The following is a 16,577-nucleotide window of genomic DNA, read 5'->3' as shown; positions in this document are numbered from 1 at the left end:
CAACACTTGAGAAGCTTGACACCATCCAGGAAAAAGCAGCCCGCTTGATTGGCACCACATCCACAAACATTCACTCCCTCCACCACTGACACACAGTGGCAGCAGTGTGTACCATCTACAAGATGCACTGCAGGAATTCACCAAGGCCCCTTATACAGTGCCTTCTATACCCACGACCACTACCACCTAGGAGGACAAGGGCTGCAGACACATAGGAACATCACCACCTGCAAGTTCCCTTCCAAGTCACTCACCATCCTGATTTAGAAATATATCGCCATTCCTTCAGTGTCACTGGGTCAAAATCCTGCAACTCCCTCCCTAACATCATTGTGGGTCTACCTACACCACATGGACTGCAGCAGCTCAAGAAGACAGCTCACCACCACCTTCTCAAGGGCAATTAGAGATGGGCAATAAATGCTAGCCTAGGCAACAATGCCCATGAATGAATTTTAAAAATGTACGAACAGCAATAGTATAGCAAACAGATGGTAAAATAGAAGCCAACACTACATAGAGGTGAAGTGCAGATTTTTGTCTTAAATAGATGAAAAACATGTAGCGCTATTTAGGGCTCACTAGTGCTTGTTTTTTGGATGCTGCGGTGTCTGTGACACATATTTGTGGGCGAATCTCAGGCACCATATCGATGTTGATGATAGTTCACCTGCATTGAACATCCATCAGAGTTAACCAAGCAGGCAGATCATGACGTCAATCAGTGTGTAATACTGATTTAATGCTAGCATTGCCATTGTGGAACTCAACACTCCAGCTAACATCCTCTCTTAGCCTCATGCAGCTGAACACACATTCAGCAGTGGGAACAACCAATGCTATTTAAAGGTATCCGCAAATACAGATTTGTCGTGCTGTTGCTTCAATTCTACAAGTTTTTGGTGCTTTCAGTGTTTGTTTAACATTGCCAAAGTCTAGAGGGAGTGGTGTGGCAGGATTTAGTGTTGACTTCAAGGTTTCTTCACAAATTGGTTTCTCCCTGGTAGCGGTGCACTAGTAGGCATTTCCCTTGGAATACAGCATGACATGGAGAATGAACTGAGGGCAAGTGGAGCAAGATAGGCTGCTGGAAGAGGAAGGAGGCAGCAGGAGAAAGGGCAAAGCCATATCCATCCAGAATATCAGGGAGCAATTATCCATCTGAAGCTCAGTGAGGAATAATATGTTACATGTCCGTGCTTCAGTAAAGAGACCCTCACTGAAATCTGCCACCCACTGCAGCCACACCTACACCCTCACAGCAAGGCAAGGGCTGCACTGACAAGGGCTGCGAAGGTGACCATGGCCATGAACTTCTACGCATCAATCTCATTTTAGGCTGGAGCTGCAGACATTTTCAATGTCTCTCAGCTTGTCATCCACTGTGCATAAGGGAGGGTCACTGAGGCTCTCTGCATTTCAACTAATTACATTTCACTGCCTCTTGCCAGGAAGAAACAAGTGGAACGATCACATTTGGCTTTGCTTGGATTGCAGGCTTCCTCGTGCTGCATTGGCTGCACACAGATCACTTTGCAGGAGCCTTATGTCAACTCTGCCCTATACCAGACCCAGTCTCAACACTATGGACAGCAAATCTTGAAGCTCAATGCCAGCTATCCCGTCAGCAGTCATGATGCTTTCATTCTGTAGCAGCTCACTGTACCATCTGCATCATAACCACCATGGCAAATCAAAGTGCAGCTACCCGGTGACAAGGAATATCGAGTTAGCATCCCTGTTATACTGATCCTCTGCCGATTGGCTGCAGTCTGCTCATCGCGTGCAGGTTCCACCTCTAATTTATCCTCTATCATACTCTCAGTGTCAGTATCTGAGCTGGTGGCTGCTAGTGTGAAATCAAGAGACTGCAACTCATGAATATCGGAAAGGAGAAAGACATAAGTTTCTGATGTGGGGAGGAGGAGTGTTTCAGTGTCTCGCTGGCCACAGAATCATACAGTACCCTCTACTGCATGGGCATCAGGATACGCTAGCATGCCCAAACTCCTCCAGTTACTTGCTGCTCCTCGGTCTGTGTGCCACCTTATGCTGTGAGAACGAAGCAAGTGCGTAACTGAGTGTCATTCAATCTGTTTGGGTGATGTGGCTGTCGTGGTTGAATAGCTGGAAGTGTGTGCAAGCTGTAAGATGTGGATTTGATGCTTGTAGCAGTGGTAAGCGAGTGAGGGTGCAGTGGAGCATATGAGTGTCAGGTATGAGTCCTGATTGCTAGAGTATATTACTAGGTGAGTGAGAGTATGTAATGAATTGAGCAGTATCTGATTCTAGCGGTGCAACTCTGATATGGCATTTGAAGATTCATTCACTGGCCCAAACCATTCATGTGAGGTCACTGAACTTCTTGCTATACTGCATCTTGGTCCTCGGAGCTGACTCCTGGCACTGACCTCCATAGGTGTCTATTCCCACTGCCTTTTGAGTGTCTGGCTTCCTGTCTCCTTACGAATACAAGATATTTCTCCTTTCTACTGTGAGAATGGATTTTCAAAAAATATTTTGGGGAATATTCTGTTATTCTGTAAAGAAGGCTGAGGGGGGGTTTTGTGTGTGTGTGCGCGCGCGTACATGTACATGATTTAATTAATCTAGGTAAGAGATTGATAGGAATCAGGTTGTCTGGGGGGTTTGGAAACATGGAAAGGATAGAGATGTTGAGAGTTTGTTTGAATATCAAAGAGGTATCAAGAAACATGTTTGCATCTTGCAAGAGTTCCATATGTAAATAGTAGTGCAGCTATTATATTTTACTGTCCCTAAAGCAAAGACTAGATGGAAACATGAACGATCTTATATTTGGAAGGGTTTGAGTTTCAAAGAGGTGTGAGAACAATGGAACTGAGATGAAAAGGGGAAAGAGAAGGTATTTTAGAGTTGCTGTTGAGTTGGGGATAGCTGGAGCTGTTTGAACTGCTGAAGTACAGCTGGGGCTTTGGGCTGGGAATCTTCAAATGCCACATCCAACTGCACCACTAGTCTCAGACCCTGCTCAATTCATTACATACTCTCACTCACCTAGTAATAATCTCTAGCAATCAGGACTCAAACCTGACGTTCATATGCTTCTGCAGTGGAACCCACTTCAGAAGGAGCGGAAGAGGGAAAAGGTCATGTGGTATGTCTTTATTGAAGCTACACCAGTTTGCCTTGCATAATATTACTGGGTTTTATAGTTGACAACTATTAGGCAGTGTTGCCTGGAAGGTGTTTATTGGTGGGTTTAACCAAGTTGGCAGTCTTTGGGGATATGCTTTGTAGAACTAACCTTAATTTGTAACTGTAATCTTGTGCCTTAAGTTTTATTTTTGTTAATATATGTGTTTTATTTTTAATTTTTTAAATCTCAAAAGTGTTACTGGACCTCTTACAGCTGAGATCAGTATGTCTTCTTCTCATTCCCAGAATACAAAAAAAAGGGCATGACCCGGAATCCAAGTTTCCCTCTGGGATTTGGTTTGCGCAGCAATTAACACCAGATGTGGTCATAACACTACCTTCTCCACCAAGGCCTCCTGTGCAGTGTGTGAAAACCTTGGAGCTTGCTCTCTCCCATGCTGTGCTATCCTTCTGCCTTTCCCAGGTCAGATTTATTTCCTGCATGACAGCCAGCGTCCACTCCAGCCACAATGCAACTCCCCTTTAAGAGGTGCAGGCTACCTTGAACTGCTTGCTGCCAGCAAGTCACAATTTTGGGCCCCTGTCTAATGCTTGCAGCCAATGACCAGAGCAGTTTGCACTGGATGCTTGTAGCAATCAATCAAAAGACCAGGCAGCATCAAGTTTGTTTGCTGCTTGCATTACATTGAATTACATTACGTTACATTGCCTGCATTGTGTTAATTGTTCATTACTATCCCAGCATCTGTTTTTAGCGGCTATTCAATTTAAAGTCTTATCTCATTATGTAGGTCAGGATTTAAAAATATCGGTCGTGTGTTTCTGCTTTGGCCGCTCTTGGGAATCTGGGTACACGCTGTGCTCAAAACTACACCCATTTAAAGATTATTATTTTGATTAGGTTTCCACACAAACTCATTGGCATAACACTGAACATAAAATCTGCCTTCAACCAGCACCATCCAGCAAATGTCTTCGAATGCCGTTTTTATTTTACATTACGAATATTCTTTGATACATTTAGGAATAGTAACTGGCTGCAGGTTTATTGAAACAGCTGAAAATGGGTTTATCACAAAAAATAACAGCTGTTGCGACTTGTCTAGTCTACCACTGGTGAGTAACCCGATCTTAAAACAGCTAAAAGTGATTTTAAAATTATACAAAACCAGTTACTAGTGCAGTAGTCATTTTTTTTTAAAAAAAAGACTTTTAAGTGTACCTATCAGTGTCCTCATGCCTGAAGAAAACTGATGCAATTAATGGACTGGTGCTATGATAGTTAATTCATTCTGGCGCGGCCAATTGGTTTCACTGCCTTATTCTTTTCCCATTAATCTGGGTTTTTATTTTCCTTCTCAAGCAAATATTCAAAGCTCTGTTTGGGCTGAATCTGCTTCTTGCAACCTCTGAGGTAATGTTGTTTCCTCCTTATTTGCCCCTCAAAATCTTGTACACCTGTTAAGTCACAATCCATAACGTTATGTTCACATGGTCTTACCTGCTGTGGTATATGCTCGTGAAGTTTGGAAGCCTATCACTCTCAGATTGTTAGGGCAATGAAATCTTGAGAACGAAACCTTCTCTGCTCTGTTTTAAGGAAATCAATCCCAGCTTCTCTTGTCTCGCCGTACAAGTGGAGTCCCTTATCCATGATATAATTATTATAAAGCTGCTTGCACCCTAGGTGCTTGAAATCCATCCTAAAGTTTGGTGCCCAGAATTTTACACAATACTCTAGCTGCAGCCTAACCAGTGACTTATAAAGGTTTAGCATACCTTCCTTGTTTTTAGTACAGAGCTTGAATATTGCTGAAAAGATAGGTATGCTGTCCAAGGTTTTGGTCTTTCGCTCATCAGGGCAAACACAAGAATGCCAAATTTCAAACCATCACAACAATTTATGCTACAAGAGAAAGGTGCTGATTGTTTAGCAAGGTGACTCTGACTGACCGAGGCATTGCCATGGAGAAAGCAACAAGGAACTATAGGCTCCCCAAACCCCCTGGGTAGTTCAAAAAAGGCACAAGGCTTGAACATATTCCTTTTGTTTGCAGAGAATGGGTCCCTGTGTATGAATGCATGCCGTTTCTAGCAAACATGAATGAGCCAGTAACGAGCTCGACTGATTATCTTAAATTGATTGTTAATGTAGTTATTAACACACTCAGGATTGTTCAGCAAGTGCTGTCCAATCGTGGAATCATTTCTAACAGCAGACGTTTTGTTTTGGTTTTGCAAGCACAGGCTGGTTGAGTATGGTCTGCACTCTTTCCCCTTAAGTATAGATTGTTGTGATAGTTTGAAATTTGCCTTCTTGCATTTGCCTGGATGAGTGCAAGACAAACAGCTTTGTCAACATGTCTCTCTTTTTAGCAATATTCAGGTTGCTTGCCTTTGTAAAAGTCACTCCATTTATAAAGCCAGAGGTCCCATGAGAAAGTCACAGGGATTAAATGCACTCACTCAGTTCATCCAGGAAGTTAAAATGGATTAGTAGGCCATCATCTTAATCACTCAGCCACCTTGCCTTACCATGTACTGTTCACAACATCCATTCCCCTGTTGACAACATCTATTCCCCTGTTTGTCGCGTGGAATCAGGAGATCTTGTGGCACGGTAATAGTGTCCCTACCTCTGGACCTAGAAACTCTGGGCTCAAGTCCCATGGCCAGAACTTGTTGACCACAGAACAGTGTTCATGACGTGGTTCAATGGGCCAATAATCAGCCAGGAATCCTTCTACCACCTCCCCGCTATCCCCCCAAGAGAAAAAAAAGTGTGAAGATACGTTAGGAAAGAAAAGTGGAGTTTATGTTCCTTACCAATGCACAAAACTTCACTTCCCTCCCTCCCTCCTTAAAAGAGAAAACAGTAAAACAGAAATCTGAGCATCAGGGAACACAAATGAGTTGCCACAGAAATATTTACTCTTCAGAATATAAATCCAGTGATAAGATGTTCAACACTGCCAACAGATTTCTGTTTTTCAACAAACTTTATAGAGCTGTTTGACTGACAGTGCAAACAAGTCCACACCCAGGTACCTCAGCATGAAACGATTCATACAGGCCTTAGGGGAAAGACATGCAAACTAAGAATAGAGTTTAGGAACAAAGGGAACATTGTTAACCATAACTGGAAAACTCAACTGGACCACACGGACCTCTTGATTAGATTTATGACTGAGTTAATGGAAGCTGTTTAGCATTATTTATCAAATAGCAGCATGCTAAAAAAAGGTCTTTGATGTTGCAGGTGCCTTAATGATTTCACATGATGCACAATCTCACCACTATAGTCTAGGGTCACAAGGAAGGTGAATTTTGAACAACATTAAATGGTTACTTTGGGCAGCGAAAATATTAAACCACTTTCCATCAATCAATATAAACTCTTTGAGGAGCTCTGCACATTAGCCTTTAAATTATAGCTGCATTTGGTAAGACACTACATTGCACTCAAATAAATGATGGAAAACTTCATATATTCATTCAATTCCACTTTGCTTTAAGTGGAAAAGCACTTTATATTCACACTGATCTCCATCTAAAATTAGCAGTGGCAAAATATTGCCTCCTTGTGTTTACATGAAAAAATGCGCTGCCCATTATTTGTCTCAATCAACCTTCCCTGCTCCCATGGAGAAATGTTTACATTACATTCACTTAACACAGCTCCGTCACCTCCACATTAGATTTCAGACATTGTCAATCTAAAAAAGATCATTTTTATGTTTCATAAAAACCAGTGCCTCTCAAGAAAGACTGTTAACAGAAGCAAACCAGTCTCCAGTTTGCTTTCAATCAATATCCCACTGCATGTTTAGAGTTCTGTCTGTACAAATGTCTAGAATTTTGTAAATTCTTTAGCTGCAGGGATTCTGAGTGTCTCAGAGCCAGCAGAAGACATTCAGCCAAATGGCCCCGGAATAGAGGATGTTACAGTGCATCACAGTTAGACAGAGGTCAAACTCTGCTCTTGCCGCAAGAGGTCTGAATTCCTAAATGGAGTAGAAAGGTGAAGGGAAAGAGGCACTCTTATTATTCCAATGATTTTAGCACCTGGTGTGCAGGTCTCACACATGACAACACTGAAAAATGTAACCTTTCCAGGTTTCAAATGACTCACTTTCTAATGTGCCAGCATCTTCCAATGGAGCTATAATCATCCCCCACTCGGTTGCTAAATGGACTGAGCTGGTTTCGTGTGTCTGTGGACTTGTGATAAAACTACAATATGATGTGGGCACAAATGCTGTACAAGTGTCAGTGATCAGGCATGTCCTGGTGTCTTCTGTTAAAATTAAAGAATCTTTTCTTTCTCTGTCCTACAAGTTGATCAGAGGGGAGTTCAGAAAATGGAGATCCTGTCAATGCACAGAATACCAGGTCTACTCTTTCTGAAACAGTCTCCAAAGGTTCTTTAAGTAAAGGAAAGACTAAATATAGAAGAGCTACTCATGCGAGTCAATTTGATGTTGCTCTCCCATCACCTAAATTGCATCAATTAATGGACGTCTCGAATTCAGGCCATTTTCCTGTTAGGATCTTGGTAGAGACCAGTAACGTGTTTTTTTAAGAAAGCAAAACACTGGCTATTTACTAAAGAATGAAGCCACAAGGTTCACAGTTTAAATAAAATAATCTTACTGGATAAACATCAAAGAACATGAACTAAAATAACTACACTCTATCTTAAATAGTCAGTTACATTAAAGATATTAAAAGTACAATGAACACAATTACTTTCACTCTAATCAACCAACTTAACTCCACTTTCCTTCTACACCCATCTGACTTGCCCCCCTGACAAACTCAGTCAGATTCTTACCACAATTTGGAAGATTAACTGCTTGGTTAAAAAGTGTTGCTTTGAATGTTTGTCTAAGGGTTGAGATTTCTTGGGCCTTTTGCTTACTTCCAGCAAGGCTTTCTTTTCAAATCTCCTCTAGCCATCCTCGGTTATAAACTCCTCATTCAACACAGGTGTTTTTAGAGTTTTAAGCTTAACCAACTCAAGTTGGAACTCCCCTGGTTTTAATATTTTTTTAAACTCTGGAATTTCTCTCTCTCTCTCAACTTGGCTACATCAGAAGTTCAACTCACTGTTAGTAGTCCTTCCGTTTATAAGAGTTTTACCCTCTGTTAACCAACACACAAAATTTCAACTGAACTTTGAGAGGGATGTTCTGCAACCAGCTTGGTATAAAACTCAAAATTAAACTGCTTGAACATAGAAGCACCGCCAGGAAGCTACTTATCCTGTAATTAACTTGTTGACTCCTTTTTACTATCGTTTATCTCCCAAGCAACCTGATCACATGATCGTTTTTTAAAAATTCATTCACCGGCGATACATTTCTAAATCAGGATCGTGAGTGACTTGCAGTGGAACTTCCAGTTGGTGTTCCCATCTATCTGCTGCCCTTGTCCTTCTAGGTGGTATTGATCATGGGTTTGGAAAGTGCTATCTAAGGAGCCTTGGTGAATTCCTGCAGTGCATCTTGTAGATGGTACACACACTGCTGCTACTGTGTGTTGGTGGTGGAGGGAGTGAATGTTTGTGGATGTGGTGCCAATCAAGCGAGCTGCTTTGTCCTGGATGGTGTCAAGCTTCTTGAGTTTTGTGGGAGCTGCACACATCCAGGAAAATGGGGAGTATTCCATCACATTCCTGACTTGTGCCTTGTAGAGGTGGACAGGCTTTGGGGAACCAGGAGGTGAGTTACTCTCCACAGGATTCCTAGCCTCTGACCTGCTCTTGTAGCCATGGTATTTCTATGGCTAGTCTGCTTCAGTTTCTGGTCAATGGTAATCCTCAGGATGTTGATAGTGGGGGATTCAGTGATGGTAATGCCACTGAACATCAAGGGGTGATGGTCAGATTCTCTCTTGTTGGAGATGGTCATTGCCTGGCACTTGTGTGGCGTGAATGTTATTTGTCACTTGTCAGGCCAAGCCTGGATATTGTCCAGATCTTGCTGCATTTGGACATGGACTGCTTCAATATCTGAGGAGTTGCAAATGGTCCTGAACATTGTGCAATCATCAGCGAACATCCCCACTTCTGACCTTATGATGGAAGGAAGATCATTGATGAAGCGGCTGAAGATGGTTGGGCCGAGGACACTACCCTGAGGAACTCCTGTAGTGATGTCCTGGAGCTGAGGTGACTGACCTCCAACAACCACAACCACCTTCTTTGTGCTAGGTATGACTCCAAACAGTGGAGAGCTTTCCCCACGATTTACATTGGCTCCAGTTTTGCTAGGGTTCCTTGATGCCACACTCAGTCAAATACTGCCTCGATGTCAAGGGCAGTCACTCACCTCACCTCGGCTGTAATGAGGTCAGGAGCTAAGTGGCCCTGACAGAACCTAAACTAGGCGTCAGTGAGCATGTTATTGCTAAGCAAATGCCTCTTGGTCGTACTACTGTTGACCCCTTCAATTATTTTACTGATGGAGGGTAGGCTGAAGGGGCAGTGATTGGCTGGGATTGATTTGTCCTGCTTATTGTATACAGGACATACCTGGGCAATTTTCCACATAGCCGGGTAGATGCAAGTCTTGAAGCTGTACTGGAACAGCTTGGCTAGGGCTGTGGCAACTTCTGGAGCACAAGTCTTCAGCACCCAGTGCCTTCAGCCATTTCTTAATGTTACGTGGAGTGAATTGAATTGACTGAAAACTGGCATCTGTGATGCTGGGGACCTCTGGAGGAGGCTGAGATGGATCATCCACTCGATGCTTCTGGCTGAAGATTGTAGCAAATGCTTCAGCCTTATCTTTTGCATCGATGTGCTGGGCTCCTCCTTCATTGAGGATGGGGATATTTGTGGAGCCTCCTTCTCCAGTGAGTTGTTTAATTGTCCACCATCATTCATAACTGGATGTGGCAGGAATGCAGAGCTTAGATCAGATCTGTTGGTTGTGGATCACTTAGCTCTGTCTAACACTTGCTGCTTATGCTGCAAGCAGTCCTGTGTTATAGCTTCACCAGGTAAACACCTAATTTTTCGGTATGCCTGGTGCTGCTCCTGGCATGCCCTCCTACATTCTTCATTGAACCAGGGTTGATCCCCTGGCTTGATGGTAATGGTAGAGTGGGAAATATGCTGGGCCATGAGGTTACAGGTTATGTTTGAGTACAATTCTGCTGCTGCTGATGGCCCACAGTGCCTCATGGATGCCCAGTCTTGAGTTGCTAGATCTGTTCGAAATCTATCCCATTTAGCATGGTGTTAGTGCCACACATCATGATGGAGGGTATCCTCAATGTGAAGGCGGAACTTCATCTCCAAAACAACTATGTATTGGTCACTCCTACTGATACTGTCATGGACAACTGTATCTCCGGCAAGCAAGTTGGTGAGGATGAGGCCCAGTATGTTTTTCCCTCTTGTTGGTTCCCTCACCTCCTGTCACAGACCCAGTCTAGCAGCTATGTCCTTTAGGACTCAGCCAGCTCGGTCAGTAGTGGTGCTACCCAGCACTCTTGGTGATGGACATTGAAGTCCCCCACCCAGAGTACATTCTGTGCCCTTGTCACCCTCAGTGCTTCCTCAAGTGACGTTCAACATGGAGGAGCACTGATTCACCGGCTGAGGAGGGGTGGTACATGGTAACCAGCAGGAGGTTTCCTTGCCCATGTTTGACCATGAGACTTCATGGGGCCCGGAGTCGATGTTGAGGACTCCCAAGGTAACTCCCTCCCGACTGTATACCACTGTGTCACCGCCACCTCTGCTGGGACTGTCCTGCCAGTGGGACAGGACATACCCAGGGATGGTGATGGTGGTGTCTGAGACATTATCTGTAAGGTATGATTCCATGAGGATGACAATGTCATTAGTCTGTGAGGAGACAGACAGTTCTCCCTAATACCTGGGGGCTAGTGCCAAAATTAGGAGACAGCAGGGTCGACAGGTCGCTGAATTTGCCGTTGCCGTTTCCGGTTGTTTCCTATCGCTATTCCCATTTCAGAGGATATTTAATTACATTGGTGTAGGCCAGACCAGGTAAGGACAGCAGGTTTTCTTCCCTAAAGGACAGTAGTGAACCAGGTGGGTTTTAACAACAATCGACAATGGTTTCATGGTCATTATTGGAGATGATGATTTAATTCCAGATTTTTTATTAAATTAAAAGTTCACCATCTGCCATGGTGGGATTTGAACCCAGGTCCCCAGAGTATCACCCTGGGTCTCTGGATCACTAGCCCAGTGCAAATACCACTGTGCCATTGCCTCCTCTGAAAGCCAGCGCTTTACCATAAATTAGATCCGAAATAAACCTAGTTTTAAAGGGACCACCAGCCCAAGATAAAATATAGTATTTCCTCCAAAATCACAAAAAGGCCATCACAACTCTCCGTCTTTTATTTCTACAGAAAAGGAGATGCCGTAAGCAGACAAGTCTCCTATGGTTCCGAATCTCTTGATATGCGCGTTTTGCACAGAAAACAACACTGACAATTGTAAATTCATTGGTCTCCAATTAACTGAATGGAGCTGAGACACATGGGTTCATTGGAACTGCAACTCTTATCCAAGTTACAAGTGGACTAATGTACCACAACACTGACAATTTTCCCCTTATGTATGGTATAACATACCGGTGACTGTGTGACATGCCCATTTGTAATGTCCTGAAGGTCAGTAATGCCTTAATACCAAGTTTTTAATTGTAAACAAAAACTATTGACAAGATCATTACAGTCACAGTTGAAGAAAGGACACAGCTAGAAAGCATCAGGACCATACTTGACTTCACGGTAAAAGTTTGAAACAATCAGTTCAGGCTTCCTGTGTACCTTCTCAGTAGCTTTCAACTGAGGCTCTGAAGGTTGGTACAAAGAAAATTGTGCATGGAATCACACCCATTATCCCCATCATGGCTACAGCAATGTAAAGCAGAGAAGTTGACATCACAGGCCTATTCCACAGCTGTGTGTGTTGCTTTGATATCAATGCAAGGTAGCCTGATGATCAAACTATCTCTACTCATGACCAATCAAAATAATTTCCACAATTAATCAATCAGGTATAAACAACAGCCTCCTATCCGCCTGGTGATCCATTTGCTTTTGAAATCATTCCTACATCTGACGGGCATGAGCTAGAAACGACAAATAAAAATATTTCAAAACCACTAACCACAACCCCCACCCCCCCATAAACGAGTGCCGGGCCAAAACTTTCAGGCAGCTCCAATCTTCATACTGCGCTTTATTAATGCAGCACAGCCTCCATTTTAATTTGTTTTTAAAACATATTATCTTGTGTGCGTAACAAACAAAAATCAAAAATTTCCCCTTTTCGACGCACAGAGGCTAACAGAGCACGTATGCAGGAAAGCACTTAAAAATCTGAATTGCACTGGAAAAACGTCCCTATTGCCAGGCTAAGGTCATCTCCCTCAGCAATCACAACTGTGCGCTAAAATCTACTTCAAAATACAAGCAGATGCTTTAAATGTGGAAACATGCAAAGCCATTTTTTTTTTAAGGCTCGTGAGGAGCAAGAAGCCCACACGAAATTCAAAAACACCCCTGACTGCCTGCAAACAAATGCAATTACTTCATTCGCTTCGCAAAAGTGCAGCATGTTACCCAATGAGCAATATTGATGGTTACCGTGCTGTTCTGTCCCAACTGGGGAAAGCAGCACCAGCGAGGGACATGAAAAGGTACAAAAAAAACCAACCCAGATGATCAAACATGATAAATCCTTCTCACCTCGTGTTGATCACAAATCAAAGAACAACAATTAACTCAGATAGCAGATTGAGGACAACAGAAGTTTTCTGGGCCTTACCAAAGCCTGGCTAACATTCCCACCCGTGGCCAGGGATTTGAAGTGGCTGCTGTTGTAAACCAACTGAACTTCAGCAATGTCCACGATCTCCAGCTCTTCTTGACTATGACGGTCCACCACATGCAGTTTCTCTGCACTGTCCAGTAGAGCCAGTGTCCTAGAATTGATCCACTGTGGACAGAGAAAGGATAATCTGATGATAAAATCTCCCTTTACAGTTCAAGCAAAACGTGAAAAATTCCCAAGTTAAGCAACCAAGAGAAAATGTATCATTCCAATTGATTATCTGATTATTTTGTCTTCTTCTCTGAATATTATTGCCAACCATTATTCCTTCTTTTGTCATTTCATGATTTTGCTGTGCTTTGTACTAATTATTACTGAAAGGATGGGTAGGTGGCCTGAGCTTTGATTGCTGCCCATCCTATTCTGTATTTTATTGCAGCTGCACTGCCACATCGTGAGTGTTCACAGGGACATAACCACCCCTTTCTCCCTCTCTGGAAGCACTTTGAAACTCCCACAATGAGGCAGCTCGGATAGGAAACTCAACAGTTTGTGGGGCAAATTGCAGGCAAAGATGCACAAATGGCACATTCAACACCCAGCCACAGTTATATCAATAATTACCAGCTACCGGCCAACTCCACCAATACTTATGATCCAAGAGGCTCACTCAGGATAACCATCATTGAAGCTGGTAATAAAATACCTGCAGGAAATACACTGCAGCAGAATTCATTCCAAAGGCCTACTCAAGGTGTAAACGGAAAGTGCAGGGGGAAAAAAAAATCCAAGGAAGTTAACGCTCATCCCAAATTCAACATAAAATTCTAAAGCTTCGCCAAAAGAGGAAACATCTTCAGGAGTAGAAAGCAAAAAACTGAAGAGAAAATTTAGATTAATATGCTATTTATTAAAAGTATTCCTTATATATAAAAGCAATGGTGAAATAGAATTCCCAGTAATTCGCTATTTCAGCAGCGCCCAATCTTGCACCAGCAGACCTTGTCACTGATCAGCGCTGCTGTACAGGTGTAATGGACCACTCCATTTGCCTGTCCACTCTGGGTGTGCAATCAGCCATCAGATCAGTCAATACTGCAGAAATCACTGCAGAGGGAATTCTGATGGGGGAGGGGTGGAAATCAGAGCACAATAAAAACAGAAAATGCTGGAAAAACTCAGCAATCCTACAGCTTCGATGGAAGAGGAAACTGAATTAACATTTCAAACCCAATTCTTTGGAGCGGAAAAAGAGCATGTCTGATTACAAACCCATCTCAGTGTAAGGGCTAATTCCTCCCTCTGCACTTTTATTGAGGGTTTTGGTTACCCATGCTTGTATTAAATTGTAGTCTGTACTATCTTAACACAGACATTCAGCCATTTATTAAGTGAGACTGTCAATTTGATTTAAAAATGTAATCTAAAGTGTCATTGTGAAAAGTAAATCGTGCACTTGGGCCTGCAGTTCACTTGGTTGTACCATTCACCCCCAAAATCAACCAAACCAATGGAAAAGGTTGAAGAACTTCAAGTGTAAATTCCATCCAGCGCAAACTGAGTTTCTGTGATCTTTTGGTGTTGGTTTAAAAAAAAAAATAGCATTAGAACCCAGCCTGCCTGCTGAACTGTTCACGCCCCACCAGATGGAATTAATCCCTATCGTGGGTTTACACTAATAGCGCCCGCTTGTGCGCCATCGTGGAGGTCTTAAAAATTACGACTGCTCTTTTGGGGCGAGGAGAATAAGGGGCACCCTTTTAAAGTCATTTTTAAAAAATGTATTAAGAAGCTGATTACTATACATCAATGTAACTAACACACGCTTTTCTGAAGTAATTTTCAGTAAGTAATATTGGATTCCTCTGGCGGTGAACAAGACATCGATTGAAAATGCTATTTTTTTTGTGATAAACCCATTTGCAGCTGTACTAATCAAACTGCACCAGATTATCCACAACATTCCCTGTGGAGAACAGCAGGGTACATGGCCAATTTGTCTCAACAGGTCTGACAATTTCCAGCAAGGTGCTCTTGACCTTCAGATTGCTAATTGCAGCCAAAGATACCTGCACAGTTCAGACCCAAGCCCAGAAGCTGAATGCACTCATTAAAATTCAATGCCATGGTCTACGTAGTTATATTGAGTGTCTTATTGTGACCACGCAGTCGGCCATCCATATCACAGTCACCCTGTTGGTCAATTTTCTTGTCTAATTGGAGGTCTTTAGGCCTCTTCACCCCCTCACTAACTCGCTATTTGCCGTCTAAGGTTCTGTATAACCATGTTACATAAAACCACGCTCCAGCAAACAGAAAAAATCATTCCAGTTAAACATTTAATGCACTGCCTTTAGAAAGAGTGAACACTTCCTTCACGCTGCACTCCATCCCGCCCAATCATGAATGATTCCTTGAATAGTTAGACATTTCAAAGGAAAGGCAATCATTGAATCAGCAGGTTCCAATTTGCAACACTGCGGTCTCTTTCCAGTTGTGTTTAATCCCATGATGGAGACTGCCAAGAAAGCCACCACCTGGAAAGCCTCCAAGGCAGCTCAGTAAAAACCCCTACTGCATAACACAAGCAGGAATGTCAGACTAAATTTTTAAAAGAAAATAAATACGCAATCATCTGAAAGCAGCTTCATCCAATTTAACTTTCCTGAAATATATGATATAATTAAAACGCATTCATTTCCACTGAAGATTAGCATCGATAATAAAATGTAGCTTGGCCAGCGATGTAAGATAAAGACTGTCACTCATGAGGCCAGCTACAATTTGTTGTGGGCAATTTTGTGATCAAACGGGTGCCCGTTTGTATTTATATATCGCTTTTAAACCATCCTTCCCTCTTCATCCCCAGGTAGCTGCTATTGTTAACGGTTCTGTCTATTCAGGTGCTGCTCCTCTCTCCTTCAAAACTACCATCATCAACCCTCGCGCCTGGCTGCATTCTTATCTAACTGTAGCCAGAGAGTCACCTGCAATGACTTTTAGTCTCACTCCCGCATCGTTACCTCGAGTGTCCCCCAAGAATGTATTCTTGGCAATACTATTTCTCATCTATTGCCCCTCAGCAACATCATCCAAAAGCACAATGTCATGAAGAGATATTAACGTCTGTAATGTTATTGGAAATTATTTTAAAATTGGAATTGCAGTGGGGTCTGTGTCTATGTGTGGCTTAATTGGAGTAAAGCCAGCTCGTCTGGGTGCTTTGATGTATAGTAGTTTGAGATGTTCATTGGGTAAACAGTAAGGAGGATAGAAGGTAAAGTGTAAATTTGCATTTGTTGAATAAAGCATTCAAGAGTGAGTGTAAAATCTTGCACCTGGCTAGAAGATGCCAAGCAATGTGTTTATATTACTAATAAAATTAGTGGGCTGAAAATGTTATTGTTAGAAGATGTGATGTTAAAAGCCTAGGATACAATGGAAAATTTACATTCAAAGAGGAAGCTGGGTATAAACAGAGAGGAGTTTGTGTGTGTAAATCAGAGGTACTTAAGATCTAACCAGCCTGTAAGCCTACAACTGTGTCTGCAAAGGAACCTCATTTTGAATTTGTACGGTCAAATGTGCTTTGTCTGGTGTCTGTTTAAAGTCT

At 42.6% G+C, this 16,577-nt stretch overlaps 1 protein-coding gene across 5 annotated transcripts in view; it reads right to left on the bottom strand.

Moving 5' to 3' along the window:
* Positions 1–16,577, bottom strand: part of vps8 (VPS8 subunit of CORVET complex) — a 734,009-nt gene that overhangs the window by 659,038 nt on the left and 58,394 nt on the right. For all 5 annotated transcript variants that reach the window (XM_041200655.1, XM_041200658.1, XM_041200657.1 and 2 more), the window contains one exon: positions 12,959–13,129. In XM_041200655.1, coding sequence (XP_041056589.1) covers positions 12,959–13,129 — 171 coding nt within the window. The remainder of the gene's footprint in view (positions 1–12,958; positions 13,130–16,577) is intronic.

Source organism: Carcharodon carcharias, chromosome 12 (genome assembly GCF_017639515.1).
Source record: "Carcharodon carcharias isolate sCarCar2 chromosome 12, sCarCar2.pri, whole genome shotgun sequence".
NCBI lineage: Eukaryota > Metazoa > Chordata > Chondrichthyes > Lamniformes > Lamnidae > Carcharodon > Carcharodon carcharias.
This window is presented reverse-complemented; position numbering and strand designations above follow the sequence as displayed.